At 42.4% G+C, this 22,500-nt stretch overlaps 1 protein-coding gene across 9 annotated transcripts in view; it reads right to left on the bottom strand.

Annotated features, from left to right (window-relative positions):
• The window catches only part of nrxn2b (neurexin 2b), a 550,373-nt gene that overhangs the window by 388,394 nt on the left and 139,479 nt on the right, over nucleotides 1–22,500 (bottom strand). For 6 of the 9 annotated variants that reach the window (XM_056460822.1, XM_056460831.1, XM_056460830.1 and 3 more), the window contains exon 4: nucleotides 6,553–6,582. The exons of the other annotated variants lie outside the window; for them this stretch is intronic. In XM_056460822.1, the coding sequence (XP_056316797.1) occupies nucleotides 6,553–6,582 (30 nt within the window). The remainder of the gene's footprint in view (nucleotides 1–6,552; nucleotides 6,583–22,500) is intronic. 9 annotated transcript variants of the gene reach the window in all.

The following is a 22,500-nucleotide window of genomic DNA, read 5'->3' as shown; positions in this document are numbered from 1 at the left end:
ACTGTAATCTTGGCCAATTAATGGGACTATTTTAAGTTGAATGGTTCAGCACTGGACAGATAGATGACTAATTTTTAATTACTGTTTAATTGTTTGAAAATTGAGGATATAAATGACTAAAGGCTGCATAAAATCTCAATGTACAATGATTATTTTGCTAGCACACGCTGTTATTCTCAAGGTGATTGGCTTTAGTAATCTTTAATCAAGTGATCTTCTGACTCTCTGATTCTGCTCTAGAACAGCAGAGCTTCTCTGATGACTCTGATTGGGCGAAATATGCTTAGCCACACCCCCTCTGACCATTAGTTTGCTGCTAGTGAAAGATGAGAGGAGGAGCTCACAAATATTAGTGTTGCGAGTATCAGAGTATACCGTCACTCAGCCTTTTAACCATATCTTTGCCCTAAAATAAATGTGTGTATTTATAGAGCGCATGTATCATGTATGGCCATACATCTAAAGCACTTCACAATCATGAGGGGGGGTCTCTCCACACCACCACCAGTGTGCAGCACCCACTGTGATGATGCTCTGGCAGCCACAGGACAACAGCACCAGTGCTTCACCACACACCAGCTATAGGGGGAGTGGAGAGACAGAGCCAATTCAGTGGATGGGGATGATTGGGATGTTATGATTGGGTGAGCACTGAGAGTCAGGACCTCGGTTTAACATCTCATCTGAAAGATGATGAAGAACAAAATAAAACGTCATTTGAAGTATACTGGGGTCTTTAGTTTTTATAGTGACTAATGCTTTACATTTACATGCTTTACATTTTTGTGAATCTATTTTCTCATTAGCTGCTCCTCAGTGTTGGTTGCTTGATAACAGACCCGAGGGTGGATCGCCAAATGTGTGACGACAATTTCTAATTTCCTTACTAAGGGTCAGATATGATTTTGTAAGATTAGTGTTGAGAATCACTAATGAAGATAGATTTGATTCTGTAATATAAACTGTGGAAAAATCTAAACTGCGTGTGTCATATCTTCATTTAAGACTTAAGATAAGAAACCTTTATTGTCCATTAGCAGCTGCTTTATTCTGCTATTACCAGCAGCTGGAAGTACATTATCCTGATTATCACATGGTCTAACTAATCAGTCTCACTTTATTTTGATGGCCTGTTTGTTAAATTTAATTTACATGCCAACTAATTCTCATTAGATTATAAGTAGATTGTTAAATTGGGGTTAGAGTTAGTGTAAGTTGATGTGTACTTGCAAAGTTTCTTCTACTCAGTTAAATGTCTGTTGAATGATCAGTATCAGCAGATATTAAGCAGACAGTCTACTAATACTCAAATAGACCATCAAAATAAAGTGTTACCAACTAATCTACTGGACACAAAACATTGATCTGAGCAGCAATAATGTAATTCTCTTAAATTAACCAAAGCTAGCAGAAAGACAGGACAGGAGTCTGTTCTTCATACCTCGCTTAAATGATCTAAGATGATTTGGCAGATCCTGGATCTGTTAATCTTGAGAACTGATCTCTGGCTAATTTGGTTCTTCAAACAAGTTCATGAATCATATTAAATGTCAGGATGAACTGATCTGAGATTGCTGCGTATGTTGTGAAGGACAAACCTATCGATCCCCGAAATCATGATCAGCAATGCAACGATTGGCTGACGGCACAGCAGCGTAATGACATCATCTGATTAATATTCAATTATTCATCTGAGCAAAATTACATCAAATTCACAGTAAACGGTTTGATAAATATGCTATGCAATAGCTTTACACCTTTGTTGTGGGCTGCAGGCTTTACACTTTTATCTGTCAAGAGTATTTAGCAGTTTATTTAGTTTTACAGTTAGAGCGGATTTCCTTCATTATAGTAGCCATTGTAGTATTATAGTAGCCGGTTTTTTAATCCGTATGAAGAATAACTGGCTGTTTACACTAATTTTGCAGTGTTTGTGAAGCATCAAATCACCGACATATTAGCCATAAAAACATGTGCATGACTGCATAAATGTATTATTCCTTTAAAATATTGGTCATGTCTATTATCGTAAACAGATTGTACTAAAACGATTGTACGCGTTTGTATCTAAAAAGTCCATATTAATAAATGTTCTCTTTGAACCACCAGGTGACAGTCTTTGTACTTTTTTTCAGAGTGCAGATTGCATATGTTTTATTAATATATATATTTTTTAATTTATACTATATATATATATATATATATATATATATATACGTACTATTTTCCCAAGTGTATATGATAAACTACTATAAGAAAATATCAGCAATTGTACATACTTTCAGCATTACCTTTGCTTGAACTGACCCGATCTAATCCTGTTTATATGAAATGTATCCTTGTCTACAGTATGCAAAAGTTCATTAAAAGAGACATTTGAACAGTCCAAACCCAGAAAAAGCCTAGTAAAGTTTAGAAAGCCTAGTAAAGCTGCGGTCACACTAGAGTTTGTGCGTACGAAATTCTGTCGTATGGCGCTGCGAAAAGGGGTGGGGTTAAACAGGATGATAAGACATTTAAAAAGCGAGCGATTGGTCCATATTTTACATTTCTGTCCAGAGAGGTCATGTTTGATCCTCGAATGGTCTCACGCAGTCAAGTGATGCGATTTCGCAGGTCAGAGTTCACCAAGCTTGAACTTTCCAATGCAGAGATCTGGGAAACTTGACGCATGACCTTGCGTTTCCGGTCTGACGCATTCGCGTGAGTATGAATGGGAGTCTATGGAGAGAAAAATCCAGTGTGAACGCAGTTTAAGAGTTGGATTAGCTAGCCCGGGTGTGTCTGATTGGGGTTGGAACTCCAGGACTGAGTTTGGACATCCCTGAGTTAGACAGTTCCTGAGCTTCTCCAGACTGTTAACCTGGTGTCAGGAATGAACCACTGCATGGTCTCTGCTTGTTTTTCTCCAGCAATGCGATGTGGAGGCTGACAAGTAAGCTCAAGAGAATATCAAATCCAAGCCAGCTCTGGGTACCTCAATGTGGGCTCCTCAGCAGTTGGGAAAGGAGGAAGATCACTTGTAGTAATCATTACTGAGAATGAACATGGCGTCTCACAGACCAGCCGTGTTCAGCGATGGAAAGGAATAAGGTGGTGTCTGAGGCATTACAGCTAGTGATAAAACACCCAGGGTCTCAGGTAAAGCTTGATTGGACTGCTTTTCATGCAGCGTCTGAATTGCTGAGTCGAGCTGGCAACTGATCAGAGGACTGCAAAGCTCTTGAGTTGGCCATGTGCCTTACTGATGGTGCCTTGTCTGGTGTCGGGGTACTCATGGTTCACTTCTTTGGACCTCCATTGGCAGGTACCGCATGCACCTGACCTGAGGCCTAAAAGAGCTTTTTGTACAAGTAGAGGGTTGTGGCAGCTCCGGGTGCTGTGTTTCGGTTCTAGATACCTAGATAACATACTGGTGCATTGAAACTATTTTCAAACCTCATGGCAGTCCCTCAGTCATGTGCTGTTCATTTGACAGAGTCTGGCTTGAAGCTGCACCCAGAATGAAGAGATTTCTTTAGGAGGGAGGAGACAAGTACATGGCACAGTAGTAGAAAAGGGTAGCAGACTCTGAGTAACTAGTCCGCTCACACAAAGTCACACCATCTTAAAGGTTCTTGGCTTAGCCCCATAGAAGGTTTGTAAAAGGGTTTTGTCAGCATTGCAGATCCACGTTTTCATTTGCTAAAGGAGAACAAGCCCTTTAGGTGGACGGAGCAGTGGCAGGATTTCTTTGCTGCCCTGAAACAGGCTCTGGCTACAGCCTCTGCAATGCACAAAGCATTTAGAAAGACTGACCATAGGTACTGAGCCACCAGGCGGGAACTTATTGCCATGCTGTTTGTAGTACAACACTGTAAGTATTACCTGTGTGGGTTACATTTCACTGTGGCTTATGTCCTTCAAAGAGCCAGAAGGCCAGTTGGCACACAGATTTGGTTTGATTGTAATGAAGTAACCTTTTGTTAAACTGCTTTGAAACATCATTATTGTGAAACGCGCTACACAAATAAACTAGAATTGGATTCGAAGAACTTCAGGTGTACAACATGAAGGTCATTCACTGTGCAAATGCAGACGCTCTGTCTCGCCGACCCTGTGCAATAGCTGGGTGTCACTATTATGACAAGATTAAAGCTAGGGACAGAGAGCTGGAACACTGATGCGGGTGAACCTTCTGTAAATTGTAAGCATGGACACACGCTGGTGTGTGTGGCGATGGAGATAGTGGGCATAGAGGACTAGAGGCGGCCGCAAGAGGAAGATGTAGTTCAGTGATTCAGTGGGTCCAGTAAATTCAGCCCAACAGCAGCCACCGTGGCGGCAAGTGGTCATTCTGTCACTGTCCACAAATACTTTGGTCCAAATTTAAGAGCTTGGACTATTAGAGAGGGGATGCATCACCGGCAAAGTGATGGCCTTGTAGAAGGTTTAAGAGGACACTGGCAGAACAGCTAGCCATTGAATCTGCTAAACATCAGCTGGACAGGTGCTTGCCATTTATTTTAATGTTCGGCTGTGCAAAACTCAATCTCTTGCAATACCACACTTTTAGTTACAGAAGTTTTCCTGGGACAGAGGGTGGGGATCGGGTTTATCCTGGAAATGGATGCTTTGTTTCTGACGAGAGAGTGGGTTTTGTTTCAACTGAGTGAAAGTATCCTCGTCTACGCCATGCAAAAGTTCATTAAAAGAGAAGCTTGAACAGTTAACCGCTTCCTGACATTATATTATTATAATTATTATTATGATTTTATTATTCAGTCAAGACAGCAACGAACTGTCGAGAACAGCAGTTAGGTGACATATGAGCCTATATTTATATATATGCACACATACAACAGTATTCTGGCTCTCCAATCTGATAGTTGTGTGATATTCTGGTAACATCAGAACTCTTCCAGCCTTTTCACCTGTGTGTATCACACCGCCAGCAGCGAGTGGCAAGCAGAGGACTAAATACTCTATAGTTTGACAAATACTGTGGCTTTTGGACCACATAATATTTTTGAGAGTTTCTAAACTAGACTGTAGTTTTTTATACTGCAAATGTGTAATATATTCAATAAGGATAGCGCCTATTTGAAAACGTGATGGATGATTTCAGAGATCTTCCAGTATGTTGGCAGCAGTTCAGGATCTCACTGCCCACCCAGAGCACTCCTCTGATGGACACTTCTTTAGGAGTCCGGTGGGTGTTTGTACAGTGGTTTATTATGAAATGTAATTAATTTATATCTATAGCCAGTGTTTGTCACAGTCATCTGTTCTTTGCTCCAGAGCTAATAGATTTGACTCTAATGTTGCTTAATAAATATTATGCTAAATGAAAGCTTTGTTGTTTTTCTTTTCACTGAGTTAATTCACATTTATATTGTTGTTCGTTAAGCATTACTGCTTCACTAGATGGTAACAGAGAGCATAAAATAATCAGACCTTTAGTCTTTAAGAGAGCAAACAACATTTCTCCAGAAATCTGACATTTATATCTACAGCCAAACAAATCAGAACAGGCAAGTGGATCTCTCCCTCTCTTATTTGTATTGCTGTAGATTAACCAATCAGAATCAAGTATTCCCGAGAGCTGTGCAATAAATGTGTACAATCTAAAAGCATGCTTTCTCTTATATGAAGGGTTTTGCTGCCATCAAATTCAGCTTTTCTTTGTATTTGCAAAACTCATCTGTTTATCAGTGAAAACACTGGAAATATGTTGAGAAAAGGAGACACAGACATGGAATTCAGATGGCATTTAAAATAACAAAGCATACCCTTAAAACACAAATGAATCTCCTGCGAAAACTACTCCTGTTCAAACAGAGCTGAAGATCTAAATCCAGCAGGAGGATGAAGAACAGGCAGCGCACGGAGACGCCAGAACAGACTTTAACTAGCATTACTAAACATAAACACTCTGTACAAGTGTATAGGCAGGTAAATAACTGATCATCAACAGTGAGTGAGCTTAAATGAAGCAGCCAGGGAAGATGGAAGGATGAACACAGTAGAACAGTTAGATAAAGCTCTGTATGCAGAGTGCTGGACAAGGCAATAAACACTGATTATAACACAGACAAGCAGGTTTCAGTAGTGCATCAGAACATCTGTTAGAACAATCAATCAATCATCAATCAACCAAGCAAATAAAATCAAATCAACCATCCAATCAATCAATCAATCAATCAGCACAGAGTGTCAAACTGATCTCAAACTGACTAAGCATCATGTGAATATTTGCCAAACAATGTGAATGACCACAGAATGAGAGTCTGTGCATTCTGAACACACATTAACATACATTGCAGCATCATCATCAACATCATCATCATCACATTTCAAGCTCAGCAGGTGAGAGAGAGAGAGAGACAGACAGACAGAAAGAGAGAGAGAGTTACCTGAGTCCCGGGGGTCAGAGGTCATCGGGACGCACAGCCAGGAAAAACACCGATACAGAAAGATGGAGGACGGACAGACAGACAGGAAGACAGAGGGAGAGACGGACAGATCTGTTTCCTCACTAAATTAAAGAATGGAAAACGGAATGAACCATACCTTGGCTGTTTAACGTCAGGTGCGCCAGACCTTGAAGGAAAGAACAGAAACAAAAGAAAGAAATGAAAAAAGAAGAAGGTCATAAAGAGGCACGGGAAGAAAGCAAGCATTGTCACAACGTTGGACTGCAGTTTGTGACAGACATCCAGGGGCACGCTCGGATGTCAAAGGTCAACTCAAAGCAAAACGGGGAGAGAGAGAGAGAGAGAAATGGGAGGGGGGTAGAAAGAAAGAGAAGGGGAGGGGAAGAGAAAGAGGAAGAGAGAGAGATGCACAGTTAATATGATGTATTTAATCTTATTTTATTTTTCTCCTTCGTTATATTCTGATATGGGCACTGACAGGGCAAGTGTGCTGCAGCTCGGGCAGTTGCTGGGACTGGGAAAAGTTCAGGGAGACCACGGAGGAAGACTGAAGACTACCAGTCTGCCAGAAAGATATTCTGGCAAACCGTCCGGCGCCTCAGGAGGGGGAAGCAGTTCCATACAACACTGTTTACAGCAGAAGAGGCGAGCTGTGGACATCACCTGGGGATGCTGTGGGACAGTGGAAGGAACACTGTGAAGATCTCCTCAACCCCCCTGACAGGTCTTCCATTGAGGAAGCAGAGACTGGGGATGCAGGGCTGGACTTGCCATCACCCGAGTGAGGCACTGCGGGAGTCAGAAGCTCCACAGTGGTACAGCAGTGGGTGGAGGAGATGCACCCTGTGTACCTCAAGTGTCTAGATATTGTAGGGCTGTCTTGGCTGACACTCCTCTACAATACTGGTTGGGGACAGCACCTCTCTACTGGGCAACTGGGGTGGTGGTTCCCATTTTTAAGAGAGGGGACCGGAGGGTGTCTTTAACTATAGGGGATCACACACACTCCTCAGCCTTCTTGGAAGAGTCTATGCCAGGGTACTGGAGAGTAGGATCTGGCCGATGGAAAACTGGACCAGCTCTATACCCTCGTGGTGCTTGAAGGCTCATGGTAGTATGCCCAAACAGTCCACATATGTTATAAGGACCTGGAGATGCATTCGACCGTGTCCCTCGTTGCATTCTGTGTGTGTGCTCTGGGAGTAACGGGTCAGAGGCGCTCTGTTAAGGGCTGTCTGGTCCCTGTATGAGCAGAGCAGGAGTTTGGTTTGCATTGCCGGCAATAAGTCAGACTTATTCCCAGTGCATATTGGACTCTGGCAGTCTGATGAATCTAACGGAATGACTTCATCTGCTCATAGTAGAAATTAAAAGCTGGCATTTACAACCCCTCCAGCCCTAGGCTGCACCTAAAAATCCTGTCCATGAAAATAATGAACAGGACCAGTGACGAAAGGTAACCCTTCAACATGCACTGGGGCAGTTTGCTGCTGAGCGTGGTGTGGCCAGGATCAAAATCAACACCTTTAACTCCAAGGCCATGATGCTCCACCTGGAAAAAAGGTGGCATGCCAAGTCTTTACCCTAGGTGGAGGAGCTCGAGTATCTTGGGGTTTTGTTCAGGAGTGAGGGAAGGATGGAGAGTGAGACTGGCAGGTGTAATGGTGGAGTCTGTGAATCAGGCTGTTAATGTAAAGAAGGAGTTGAGCTGAAAGGCAAAAGAAGGAGTTGAGCTGAAAGGCAAAGCTCTTGATTTACTGGTCAATGTACACTCCTATTCTCACCTATGGTCAGGAGCTTTTGGTAATGACCGAGAGGATAAGATCTTGAAGAAAAGCAGCCAGGGTGGCAGGGCTCAGAGATAAGGAAAGGAGCTCTGTCCCCCGGGAGAAACTTGGAGTGGAGCTGATCCTCCACATACAGAGCTCAGGCTCTGATTCAGACCCCTCCTGGATGTCTACAGAGGGAGGTGTTCTGGGCTTGTCCCATTGGGAGGAGACCCTGGGGAGACCCAGGACACCTGGAGGGACTGCTATATGTCTCTCGGCTCACCTGGGAATGCCTTGGCATCCCTGGAGAATGTGGAAGAGAGTCTACTGTTCAGCTGAGACTGCTGCCCCCATAACCGGCCCTGGGTAAGCAGCAGACAATGACATGGCATTATATATTTCAATAATCATTAGTCTTTTAAATATGATTTCTGTACGAGTTTATTGAAGTATTTACTGTTTTATTATTGTGTGTGCATTTTAATATGCATTATATAATCACTTTACTAATTTATTCATTGATTATGTAATCTGCAGTGCTTAGGCAATACTGGAAAAGCCATGTCAATGAAGCTCTTCTGAACTGAGTTTGAGTGAGAGAGGTATGAGAGATAGAAAGAAATGTGTGTGAGTGTGAGTGTGTGTGTGTGTGAGAGAGAGAGAGAGAGAGAGAGAGAGAGAGAGAGAGAGAGAGAGGGAGAGAAACTCAAAGCAAAAGAGGGAACAAGTGAACGCTTCTGGAGTGAGGTGGGGTTCAGGAAAAAAAGCATTTCATTCAGTGCAACTCCCGAAGGCCATTGCCCACTCAAATGCTTTTTTCCCCCTCTGGTCTTATGGAAACACACACGCACGCGCACACACACACACACACACAGTTGTTTGGCAGAGTTCAAGAGCCCCTGAATCAGAGCATCACCTGTTCTCATCTACACACAGCAGACAACAAAGCACAGAAGCTGAAGCCGTGAGCCTCTACAAGGGCTTCATTACATCTCGGAGGTGTCCACACACACACACACACACACACACACACACACACACACACACACACACACACACACACCGCTGATCTATCCGCCGTCACGATAACACACTCCAGGCTAACGTCTCCACATTTCCTCAGCTCAATCCTTCACTTTTCTGCACAAGCTTTCAGAAATCCTCAAATATGCAAATGAGGTCTTCTCTAATTAAATATGCACTCATTTGCATACACTTCCAGAAATATGGGATTAGGCCAGAATCTAAATCCTTGCCTGATAGTGTTGACATATCAGAGATGAGGATTGCTGGCTTCTCTTCTCATCGCTCCGTCCAGAATGCAGAAAACTACTGCAGACACACAAATGCTGATGTTGTAACCCAGTCATTGGGTCAAATATGGATGGACAAACCCAACCAGCGGGTTAAAAAAGTGCCATTCAGGTTTGCTTGAAAAAAAAAAATTAAGTGAACATTTGGTCAAATGTGGACCGACCCAACCAGTGGGTTAAGAAGCACAATTTCAAATGAATTGGTAAAAATAAACCAACAGTTAGGTTTGTCCATGTCTAACCCAACAGTTGGGTTACAACGACCCAGCATTTTTCCAGTGCATCATCTACAGACAGAAAACTCTGACAGCTTTATAATGCTTTATACCTGAGGGACCGCGTCTGTTAAAGGTTCAGAGTAGAGATCTGAATAAATCAGCCCAGTGCAGGGACAGACCCTCATCAGGGGAACCAGTGAAGAGATCTGCTGTCATTAAACTCTGCAGTACCATAAAGCTGCACAATATCTCCACAAGTCCCATTATTCTGATTACAGTACACAGTGCCTGCATTACAAATAGATATATACACTAGATATCGCATACGGACCCTGAGCATGCGTCAATACTGCCGCCATATTGGTCAGGGCTCAGCACAGAAGTTATTCAACCACACTCATCAAGACTAAAGCCAGTGTGAGGATGCTGGACTTTAGCGCCCTCTGTTAGCATTAGAAGTGAAAGCAGGAGGGGGGGGGGGGGGGTTCAGGACACGGATTAGATCAAATTTAACAGGGAGGGGGGATAATACATCTCCATGCACACTAACACACACACACACACACTCTTTATCAGCAACACCCGAGCTCTCACTCATCCACAGATGTAGAAAAGTGATGTAACATTATAATTTCCCTAATTTAAATAAATATTAGCATACTGACCAGCGGGAAACTCCCAATCATAGATATATGTGTGTATGTGTGTGTATATCTCTGACTCTGGATGGCCACAGTCCTCCACTGCACCTTCCTCCCACATTCATATCAAAGGAGCGCTACCCTGTACCAAGATGGCGGCTCTATTGACACATTCCTTTCAATAGACAACAGCAGCAGTGCAGGCGACATCTAATGTGAACATCTATGTGTGTGATAGATCACATTTATTTATGCACCAAGCATGGACTGTCCATCCAGGTCTGACCAATCAGATGCAGCCATGCTGTCTTTATCACCCCCCCCCCCCCCCCCAATAGGTGCTGTTCTGCTATTGGTTAGAGCGGCTTTGTGTGTTTTGTTCTCACAAGTGTATGTATGTGTGTGTGTGTGTGTGTGTGTGTGTGCGTGTGTGTGTGTGTGTGTGTGTGCTCTTCATCTCCTCTCTCTGACCTTCTCGGTTCTGACCTGCTTCTCCTCATTTGCATATTTTTGCATATACTCTGTAATTGCTGTGTTTGGTTGATCTGCTTCCTCCACACACTCTTCTCTTACCACTGACGGAAAACACCGCTCTGCGTGTGCGTGTGTGTGTGTGTGAGAGAGAGAGAGAGAGAGAGAGGGAGAGTGTGTGCAAGAGTGTGTGTGTAAATATGTGTGTGCGAGAGATAGAGAGGGAGTGTTTGTTTGTCTGTGTGGTTATGTGCATGTGTGTGTGTGGACAGCAGTGGCGTGTTACTTTTCACACACCGGCAGTGAAAACACTCTTCCTGAAACATCAGCTGTTTAGTGTTGAATGTAATTTTCCTTAATGCTGTGTGTGTGTGCGTGTGTGTGTGTGTGTGTGTGTGTGTGTGTTTTAGACAGTGAGTGTTAAAAGCTCTTCTGTGCTACAGAAAACAGCAAACAGACACGCAAACAGACAGACACACACACACACGCACACGCACACACACACACACACACACACACACACACACACACACACACGCACACACACGCACACACCAATCAAATAAAAACGGCTGCTAAAGTGTGTATGTCCATGTAAGACACCTCTTCCAGCCTCAGGGCAGTGTTTAACTGCTCCATAACTGCACAAGACTGATCTCAGAGCAGTGACTGTGCAGATGAAGACACTTCCCATGCGACAGGAAGTGAACTGAGCAATGGCAGCCAGCTCTGCGTCTGATTGGCCATATGGGAGCGTGTGGAGATCAACACGCCATCGCTTTCACACGTCTGACAACACACTGAGCGGCAGAACACACAGCCAACACACACATGCACACACACACACACACACACTTGTCGGAGCTCCTCTACTGCTCTGCTCGTGGTGTCCCTCAGGGTTCTGTTGTAGCTCTGCTCCTCTTCCTCATCCTCATGATTCCGCTAGTCAACATTAATGACTGCTCAGCTCCCTGTTCATGCTCATAACTGCTTATGACTGCCTATTGCTGGCTTATTACCTGCCTATCAGTAAGATATGAAGCGTAAGCAACGGTCACTGTTAGCAGAGGGCACATACTGTATATCCTGAGGGTTCCTGTCAGCAGAGCTCACTGTTGAGTGAAGTGCACTAGTTAGTGAGCACAGTCTGCTCTTGATGGTCATCTGCAGATCATTCCTCCACCGAGACCCAGAGCTGATCCACACTACACTGAAGATCAACAAGACAACAAGATGACCTTCAGCATGTGTGTGTGTGTGTGTGTTTCCTTCAGTGCGTTACTGCTGTGTGTGTGTGTGTGTGTTCATGTGTTCTTCAGCGCTGCGTCTGCACACACACTGATTCATCATTAATCCTGAATGAGTCTCCATCACACACACACTGATGCATCATGGGACGGCACAGATGTGCGAACGCTCACTCATGCATCTCTGTCAGGACACACACACACACACCAGAGAGAAAAATAACCATCATCATTACAGCTGTGAAGACTGACAAACCATATCCATCATATACACACACACACACACACACACACACACACACACACACACGCATATACATATACACACACACACACACACACACACACACATACACTTATACACAACACTTTCTGACACACACATTCATCAGTTACTGTTTCTCCTGCGAATTGAACACTGCTCCTTCAGTTCAGTTAAGTTAAATCAAGTTCTGTTCAGTCAAGTTCAGCTCAGCTCAGCTCAGCCCAGCTCAGTGAAGTTAAGTTAAGTTAAGTTAAGTTAAGTTAAGTTAAGTTAAGTTAAGTTAAGTTAAGTTAAGTTAAGTCAGGTTAAGATAAGTTAAGTTAAGTTAAGTTAAGTTAAGTTAAGTTAAGTTAAAAGTTAAATTAAGTTAAGTTAAGTTACGTTAAGTTAAGTTAAAAGTTAAATTAAGTTAAGTTAAATCAAGTTAAGTTCAGTTCAGTTAAATTAAGTTCATTTCAGTTAAGTTAAGTTAAGTTAAGTTAAGTTAAGTTAAGTTAAGTTAAGTCCAGTCAAGTCAAGTCAAGTCAAGTCAAGTCAAGTTAAGTTCAGTTCAGTTAACTTCAGTTCAGTTAAGTTAAATTAAGTTAGTTCAGCTCACTCAAGTTAAATTAAGTAAGTTAAGTTAAGTTAAGTTAAGTAAGTTAAGTTAAGTTAAGTTAAATTAAGTTAGTTCAGCTCAGTCAAGTTAAGTTAACTTCAGTTCAGTTAAGCTAAATTAAGTTAGTTTAGCTCAGCTCAGCTCAGTTAAGTTAAGATAAGTTAAGTTAACTTCAGTTCAGTCAAGTTAAGTTAAGTCAAGTTAAGTTAAGTTAAGTTAAGTTAAGTTAAGTTAAGTTAAGTTAACTTCAGTTCAGTTAAGCTAAATTAAGTTAGTTTAGCTCAGCTCAGCTCAGTTAAGTTAAATTAAGTTAAGTTAACTTCAGTTCAGTCAAGTCAAGTCAAGTTAAGTTAAGTTGAGTGGGGTTGAGTTGAGTTAAGTTGAGTTGAGTTCAGTTCTACATTGCAGTGTGTCTGAAGCAGCTTCACACAGATGAGCAACAGACACTAAAGCTGTGTGTCCAGCTGAGTGTGTTTAGACACCACAGTGTTTCTGATGCTGCTTAAAGCTGTTGTGGCGTGATGATGCGCTGTTGTTTTGGCGTTGTGTGGTGGCGTGATATAGTCCCGCCCCTTCTCCACTATGATTGGATGGCTCACTCAGTGTGACAGATGTGCAGATGCTCAAACAACACCACACTACCACTGACTACAATAGACAACACACACTCAGCTGGAGAGGAAGAGCTTCAGTGGACACACAGACTGATGAACATCAGATTCCAGACTGAGGATAATCCAGCAGTTCAGATGGAGAGCAGAGCTAGAGGAGAACGAAACAGAGCAGTGGAGTACGAGCTGAACGCTGGAGTAGATATGGAGGGATTAGGTGTGGATGGAGTAGATGTAGATGGAGTAGATGTAGATGGAGTAGATGTGGATGGAGTAGATGTGGATGGAGTAGATATGGATGGATTAGGTGTGGATGGAGTAGATGTGGATGGAGTAGATATGGATGGAGTAGATGTAGATGGAGTAGATGTGGATGGACTAGATGTGAATGGAGTAGATGTGGATGGAGTAGATGTAGATGGAGTAGATGTGGATGGAGTAGATGTAGATGGAGTAGATGTGGATGGAGTAGATGTAGATGGAGTAGATGTGGATGGAGTAGATGTAGATGGAGTGGATGTGGATGGAGTAGATGTGGATGGAGTAGATCTAGATGGACTAGATGTGGATGGAGTAGATCTGGATGGAGTAGATCTAGATGGAGTAGATGTGGATCATTAACTCCTCCAGCTCCTCCATCTGCTGACTGTAATAAACACACAGCTCTCCACATCTCTGAATCATCTCTGTATTACAGCAGCAGCAGCAGCAGATCTGTGTGTGCAGGATATTAATGATCAGCCGTTCAGCATCTGCTCTGAGACAGCCTGATTTACTGGACTATTAACTGGACCTGATTGAAACCACTTCAGGACCACAGAACAACAGTCCATCAGCGACTGCGCATTACTCCTGTACTGCTGCTGCTGAGAGAGAGAGAGAGAGAGAGAGAGAGAGAGAGAGAGAGAGAGAGAGAGAGAGAGAGAGAGAGAGAGAGAGAGAGAGAGAGAGAGAGAGAGAGAGAGAGAGAGAGAGAGAGGGATTTAATAATGGAGGAGGAGGAGAGCTAATCACACACACACACACACACAGCAGATGATGAATGTGCTGTTAATAATTAACACAGGTCACGCCAGCGATCAGAAGCTGCAGCTTAACAACTGTACAGCAACACACTTGCTCATATAGCCTCTCTCTCTCTCACTGTGTGTGTGTTTGTGTGTTTGCAGGAGGACAAACCGACATGACTTACTGACAACACTCATATATCTGTCGATAACACACACACACACACACAAAAGAGCATACACATATACTCTGCATCCTGAAAGTATTGACAGCGCTTCACTCTCTCCATGTGTTTCTGTTCCAGCCTTATTTCATAATGGGTTAAACTGATTGATTTCCTCAACATTCTACACACAATCCCCCATAATAACAACAAAGAGTTTTTGAAACTGTTGTAAATTTATTAAAGATTAAAGCTGATAAATCAGATGTTCATCAGTATTGACAGGCTTTGGTGTGCAGCTCTACATTGAGCTCAGCATTCTGTCTCCTCTGATCATTCTGGAGATGTTTTAGCAGCTTCACTGGAGTTCACCTGTGCTCAATTCAGCTGATCTGAAAAGGCAGACACCTGTCTATATAAGGGCCCAGGGTTGACAGTGCATGTCAAAGCATAAACCAAGCATGAAGACAAAGGAACTGTCTGTAGACCTCCGAGACAGGATTGTCTGGAGCACAAGGCTGGGGAAGGTTACAGAAACATTTCTGCTGCTCTGAAAGCTCCAGTGAGCACAGCGGTCTCCATCATCTATAAGAGGAAGATGTTTGACCACCAGGACTCTTCCTAGAGCTGGCCGGCCATCTAATCTGAGTGATCGGGGGAGACGGGCCTTAGTCAGGGAGGTGATCAATAACCCGATGGTCACTCTGTCTGAGCTCCAGCATTCTTCTATGGAGAGAGGAGAACCTTACAGAAGGACAACCATCTGTGCAGCAATCCACCAATCAGGCCTGTATGGTAGAGTGATCAGACGGAAGCTGCTCCCCTCCTGGAATTAGCCAAAAGGCATCTGAAGGACTCTCAGACCATCAGAAACTAAACTCTCTGCTCTGATGAGACTCAAACTGAACTCTTTGGAGTGAACGCCAGGCGTTACGTTTGGAGAAAAGCAGGCAGCGCTCATCACCAGGCTAACAGCATCCCTACAGTGAAGCATGGTGTTGGCAGCATCATGCTGTGGGGATGTTCTTCAGCAGCAGGAACTGGAAGACTAGTCAGGATAGAGGGAAAGATGAACGCAGCGATGTACAGAGACATCCTGAATGAAGACCTGCTTCAGAGTGCTCTTGACCTCAGACTGGGGCGACGGTTCATCTTCCAGCAGGACAATGACCCAAAGCACACCGCCAAAATATCAATGGAGTGGCACAACAACAACTCGGTGAATGTCTTTGAGTGGCCCAGCCAGAGCCCAGACCTAAATCCAACTGAACATCTCTGGAGAGATCTGAAAATGGCTGTACACCGTTGCTTCCCATCCGAACCTGATAGAGCAGAGATGTATGGATGCAGTCCTCCAAGCTCATGATGGAGTCAGACACAATATTCATTCTGTTTCCACTGCAGCATGAGCACATATTCTATACTGGACATTATTGAAGGTTCAGTGAGCAGACTTTAGTCTAAGCAGAGTCAGACCTTACTGTCCTAATCAAATCAGTCAACATCAAGACATGATCAGATTATATTGAGCTCATCTAGAGGCCTTTACCTTTCATATAAGACACTTCTGATACCAGATCATCAACTAGAAGTCATCATTGGTCATTCCTAAATCTTGGACAGGCGACTTTAGTCAGGTGGTGTACATGCCTGTTGATCTCATTGCAGAGCTAATTAAAGTATAAACGAGCACAGAGAGAGCGATGGATGGATGTGCAGACAGACTGCTTGTTCTGTGGGAATAAATGAATGCATAAAATAATAAAACCCAGCGAGTCTCTCAGGCACAGAAAGGCAATTTGCTTCTATTGTAACAATAATGATATAATGAAAGTGAAATAGCTCAGTGAATCGCTCAGTGTTTCGCCGTTCTCCTGATTAAAACAACATGTGCTGTATTTGGGCTGATTCTGTCCCGGAGAGACTGAGAGGAGGAGATCTCGCTCACACTCACACTCCATGAAGACGCTCAGAAAAACGCTCAGTCTACATCTGCTGTCAGAACACACTGATAAACAGGCTTCTCTTACTCAGAGCTGCTCTCGTTTATTGTACAAATGAATACAAACTCTTAAATTAAGAAGGGTTTAATGGACAGGGGAAACATATTGTGTTGTGTTCAGAAATAATGAGTCAAAATACAGTCAGATTTCATTACAACGAGATAAAGAATCTGCCAATGGGGGAAGAGAAGTAATGTTATTCCAAAGCAAAAACTAGATGACTTCTCTTCCCCCGTTGGCAGATTATTCTGCTTGTTTTAAGGAGAAACTCTCTTCAATTCGCCTCATTATTTCTGAAAGCATCACTATATGTTGTGCTGGTCTAGAGAATGCTTCGAGATTTAAGAGTTTATAGACATTGGGTCTAGAAACGAGACGTAAACTCTGAGCATGTGTGTGCAGTGTAGATATACCAGAACTAATACTGACACTAAAAATATACAAGTATACCCCTATTTCTAACACAGTGGAGTTCAATACTGAACACACTGGTCAAGCTGAATCGGCCTATGCCCTGATCTGCTCACCGGGTCTCTGTACTCTTGCCGGGTGACAGAATGTACATTTAAACACAATCTGAATACTTTACACCATTTAATTTAGACATTTAATTTCAGTTATAGCTACTAACAATACAATAAACAAACAAACAAAGGACTGCATTGCATTTAAATTGACAATCGCATCATCCTTTCTTTTCAGACGGGATGGCGGGCCAAGTCAAAGGTTACCATGGGCCTTATTTGCCTCGCGGGCCCTGCTTTGGGCATCTCTGCTCTTAAAGCTAAAGTATTTTCTTCAATATGGACTCTTGAGTCATGTTAGTTATATATATTTTTATTAAAGTGGAAATACATTTACAAGAAAAATACAAGTCAACCTGGGGTGTGTTTCCCAAACATCGACGTAACTCACAGCTGAACTACCATAGTATGATGCATCGTTTGGGAAAAAGACGATGTAGTGATGAGTGTTTCCCAAAACCTGTAGCTTCTCTGTGGCAGATCCATCATTTCAACCACAGTAGTTATACCGCTAAATGCCCGTAATGAAGCTCTAAACGGGATGGAGGAACTACTACTCCAGAGACGAGCTCCAACATTTCTGTGTGCAGATTATATTGTTTTACACACACACACATTTTAAATATAATCCAATATTAGCTTTAGTAAAAACATGCACTCACTTTCCATATTAACTGAAATATATGTGAACGGCACATATAGAGCCTGTGTTTCCTTTACTAATATTATAGAGAACATTACATAGTCTAAAACAGAACATCACTTACAAAAGCTGACACATATTCTAATCTCATACATAAATCATATAATTAAATCAACAATGAGGCTGTTTATTAAGAAATATTTATTATTTATTAGTAAATGAAAAAAATTCTACTTTAATAATTAAATTAATAATATTAATGATGATGACGACTATTATTATTAGTATTATTAAGTAGGATATTGTTATTTATTTATTTTTCGAAAAGTCTACTTTTACAATTTGCCACATGCAAACCACTGCAGAAATGTGCTAGCCAGCAGGCCCATGTCATATACAGTACAGATACTTAATAAATAACCTGCTATAAATTAAAAGCATTACCATATGCTACATATTCTTGTTTCCACAAGCTTTGGAGACGTAACATAAATCCCGCTTTATAATAGGTCACCTATAGCTTTCGTCATGAGGCTGTGTTCAAAATGACATCAATGTTTTCATAGTGCACTGTGACGGGAGCGCAACTGTAAACATGAAGATCACTAAAACTGCTTTATTTTTAATCATTCCAAGTTTAAATGTTATAATAGTCTAAATGAGTAGGGCACAGGGGGGCTAGGTGGGAATAGAACACAGCCAGGAACTCTGTTTCTAACTACAGCTCCAGAGGTGTAGATGCAAGCAAACAAGTTTGCGACACAGTTTGCAAATGTTTGTTGGAACGATAGATTTGGGAAACGCCAAATCAACAAACTATGTTTGTAACAACGCAACTTACGACTTATTTTTGGGAATTATTGTCTGCTTGACTTCCACTTTAACCCTAACACATACACACTGACCTCAAGCAGAAAACAGAAATTCATAAACACACACATAGTAAACTCCACACTTGTCTAACCCTAAACCAACCCTAAATAATCCTAACCCTAACTCCTAAGCAGAGTACAGCATTCACAATCACACAAACGATAAACTCCAACACTTATAAAAACCCACTAAAACCGTAATTAATCTTAACCCCAGTCTAACCTAACCTTACAAACTGACTTCCAGCAGAAAACAAAGTACAGCATTCACAAACACACACAAAGACTGAACCCCAACATAGGCCAACACAAATAAAACCCTAACTAGTCCTAACCCTGACACACTAATCTCCAGCAGAATACAGCATTCACAAACACACAGAGTAAACACTAACCCTAATAAAACCCTAACTAACCTTAATTAACCCTAACCCTGACCCTTAAACAGATTCCAGCATTTACAGAAACACAGAAATCAAACCCTGATCTCTAAGAAAACCTCACTGTCTCCACTGGCCTGCTTGGTTTGGGTCTTATGGAGCTGCTCATGGACGGATTTGGTCTTCAGTGTTTGGACTCTCAGCAGTGAAGATTAAACCACACTGAACTGAACTGAACAGAACTAAACTCTGGACTGACACCGCTTCAGTTTCCCAGAACTTCTGTGTTCAGCTGCTGCCACACGATCTACAATGTAGAAGCGCTGGAGAAATACAGATACACTGAAGTGAATCTAAGTAATGGTAAGTAATTCACTGCGCAGGGTATTATTAAAGCTCTCAGCATCTGAAGCGCTGCCATCAGGCAGATCAATGACACGCGTTTAACAGCGCATTAATGAGAGATATCTGCAGTGTGTGTCTTCCACCGTTCACACGTGTCCGGCGCATCCATCCTGCATTCACAACTCATTTCCGCTGTGAATAAAGAGAGATGAAGCGTCTTCATCTGCCCTGACGTCAGGATTCAGACTGGCTCTCAGGAGGAACATCTGCTGCCTTTCAGCTCATTCTGAGTGGACAGGACACTAGAAACACACACACATACACACACACACACACACACGTCCACTGCGGAGACTCGACACATTCACACTCATTCATTTAGCAGATGCATTTCAGCAAAAGCCAACAGGATAAATGAAGCTCTTCACAAAGAGCTGAGAGCAGCGATATATAGACGAGAGTCACGACAACTCACTGTTTAATTACTGACTGCGTTCAGCAGAGTGTGTCTGGTGCATATGAAGAGGAAAGAGTGTGTCCTACAGGTGGTCTGTCAAGCCCACTCATATTTCCACAATGTATATAATGTGTAATATACATGTGACGTGTTTATAAGGAAGTGTCTGGTGCATATGGAGAGGAGAGTGTGTGTCCTATAGGCTCAACACTCAACATGTTTACGTTTATTCATTCTGCAGATGTGTTTATCCAAACAGATGTACAAATGAGTGCAGAAGCAGCGCCAGATCAACAGAAGAGTGTCCAGTCTCAAGATTTATGCATTTGAACCCTTTCATGAGCACAATCACACCGGTGTGATCACAACATTCAGATCGCACACCATCTGCTAAAAATAGATAGACAGACGTTTAATGCCAGCAGAACATTTACTCTACTCCTCTCCCAGTGAAACAGCCACTCTCATGCGTTTCAGGAGGAGATGATGAATTATCATCAGCTCAGATCGCTTCTGCAGCGTAGACGACACATGACGCACCCATCACCAGTCATATATCATATAACACGGTCATAATTAAGCGGTTTAGATGATGATCTTTCACATATATGAGAATCTGGATGTCAGATGTTGGTCAATATTTGCAGAAATGCGATAAAAACACAATATATGCATGAATGATCGGGGGAATGTTAAAGCAATGCATGTTCAACAGTTCACACTTAGATATTGCTTGATAATGTTGGCAGGTTTGACATGCTGTCTCGGGAGAGAACCCTGAGATAATTGAGTCCAGGGTTCTCGCCTGATCAATGAGCATGTAAGGGGGTTGTTCGGCCAGAAATTGTTTGGCCTATTCCTTGATTATCAGGGGCAGCCCTAGAGGAATAGACCACCAACCACACCAGGACATACCCACGTGGTGAAGCTCAGTACTAAAGTACTCATATACTGTTCCTATTGCTTTATTTAATTCCCCTATAGCACATGTGTTTGGACTGTGGGGGAAACCGGAGCACCCAGAGGAAACCCACACCAACACGGGGAGAACATGCAAACTCCACACAGAAACACCAACTGACCCAGCTGGCACCAAACCAGCAACCTTCTTGCTGTGAGGCCACAGTGCTAACCACTGAGCCACCGTGTCACTCAATACTGGATTGATCAAGAAAAAAGGAGGGAGATGGGGTGGATGGGGGGTTCCTCAGAAAACGATGATAAGGCAGTAAAGTTAGACGGGATGTTATGTTGAGTTTGGAATGATCCAATTGGCTTACTAATGACTACCGATGGGGGACCAGCCGCTATCAATCATATCACACGCTCCTCTCGACATTAGTTTGTGAAACTTCACATAAATAATGATCAGAATAAAAAGTCACAGAGGACTGATTAAAGCTGATGTGTGAGGGGATTAAATATAAGAAGATCATTAGATGCTTTAGAAAAGGGAATGGGCAAGTAAACGAAATTTAAATGACACGTTTTAACCCAATGCTTTGCTATACCCAGATAGCATACGAATGTGGGCCACATTAGGCATTTATGAAGCACTGGTAATATTTATTCGGCCCAGACAAAATGAAGTGGCCCACCTGTGCAATGGCAAAGGAGGGCCAAAGATTCATTTTCTTATATGGGCCATTTAAGGCAAAGATTTGGCACTTATGGCAAAATGTAATCTGAATATGAGCCTAATGTGGCCCATGTGGAAAATGGTCAATTTGGCCCAAATGTTGGAGGACAAATGTGAGCCACAGGTGGCAAAAATGTGGCATCGTCATTTAAGGGTAATCTGGGTCAAAACTTAAAGTGGCTCACATGTGTAGCTGCAAATGTGGCCCAGTTATCTTAAGACAAATGTGGGCCACTTTTGACGAATATTCGGCACAGTAAACTCTGGCTAATGCAGCCATTATCCTATAGTGGCCCAGAGAAGATAGGGCAAATGTGGCCCAGTTATCTTAAAACATATGTGGGTCACACTTGGCGAATATTCAGCACAGTAAGCTCTGGCTAATGTGGCTGTGAGCCTGAAGCGGCCCAGAGAAGATATGGAAAATATAGCCCAGTTATCTTAAAACATATGTGGACCACATAGACTAAAGTCACCATCATGGAGGAAAGTGTTTGCTTTAGTTGGGCTCAGAGCCCTGAACCTCTAATATAAATGTTCTTTTGGACTGCTGTAACTTTTCAGAACTTTGCTTGAAAAGTTTATACATTACAGCAAACAAGCCAAGTAAAAACAAATAGATAAATAAAATGAACTGAGGCACAACCTGTGATGAACTAATATAATTCACTGATGTTCACCTATGATTAATCCATTATTAGGAGTAACGTGCTAGCACATGTCACAGAATTATGAAGGTTTATAAGCTAAAGAAATACTATGGGTCAACTTCTGCTCAGAGACATCAATAATCAGCGTAAAAATGATGAAATCAACAGCGTCAACATAAAAAGCAGAATCAACAGCAAATAATGAACACTGCAGCATCAGTAAGCTATAGAATGTATTTATACTGCAATGCATGCTGGGATTTTTGT

The sequence above is a fragment of the Danio aesculapii genome, chromosome 7 (genome assembly GCF_903798145.1).
Source record: "Danio aesculapii chromosome 7, fDanAes4.1, whole genome shotgun sequence".
NCBI lineage: Eukaryota > Metazoa > Chordata > Actinopteri > Cypriniformes > Danionidae > Danio > Danio aesculapii.
The sequence above is the reverse complement of the archived record's forward strand: the minus strand, read 5'-3'. Positions and strand labels throughout refer to the sequence as shown.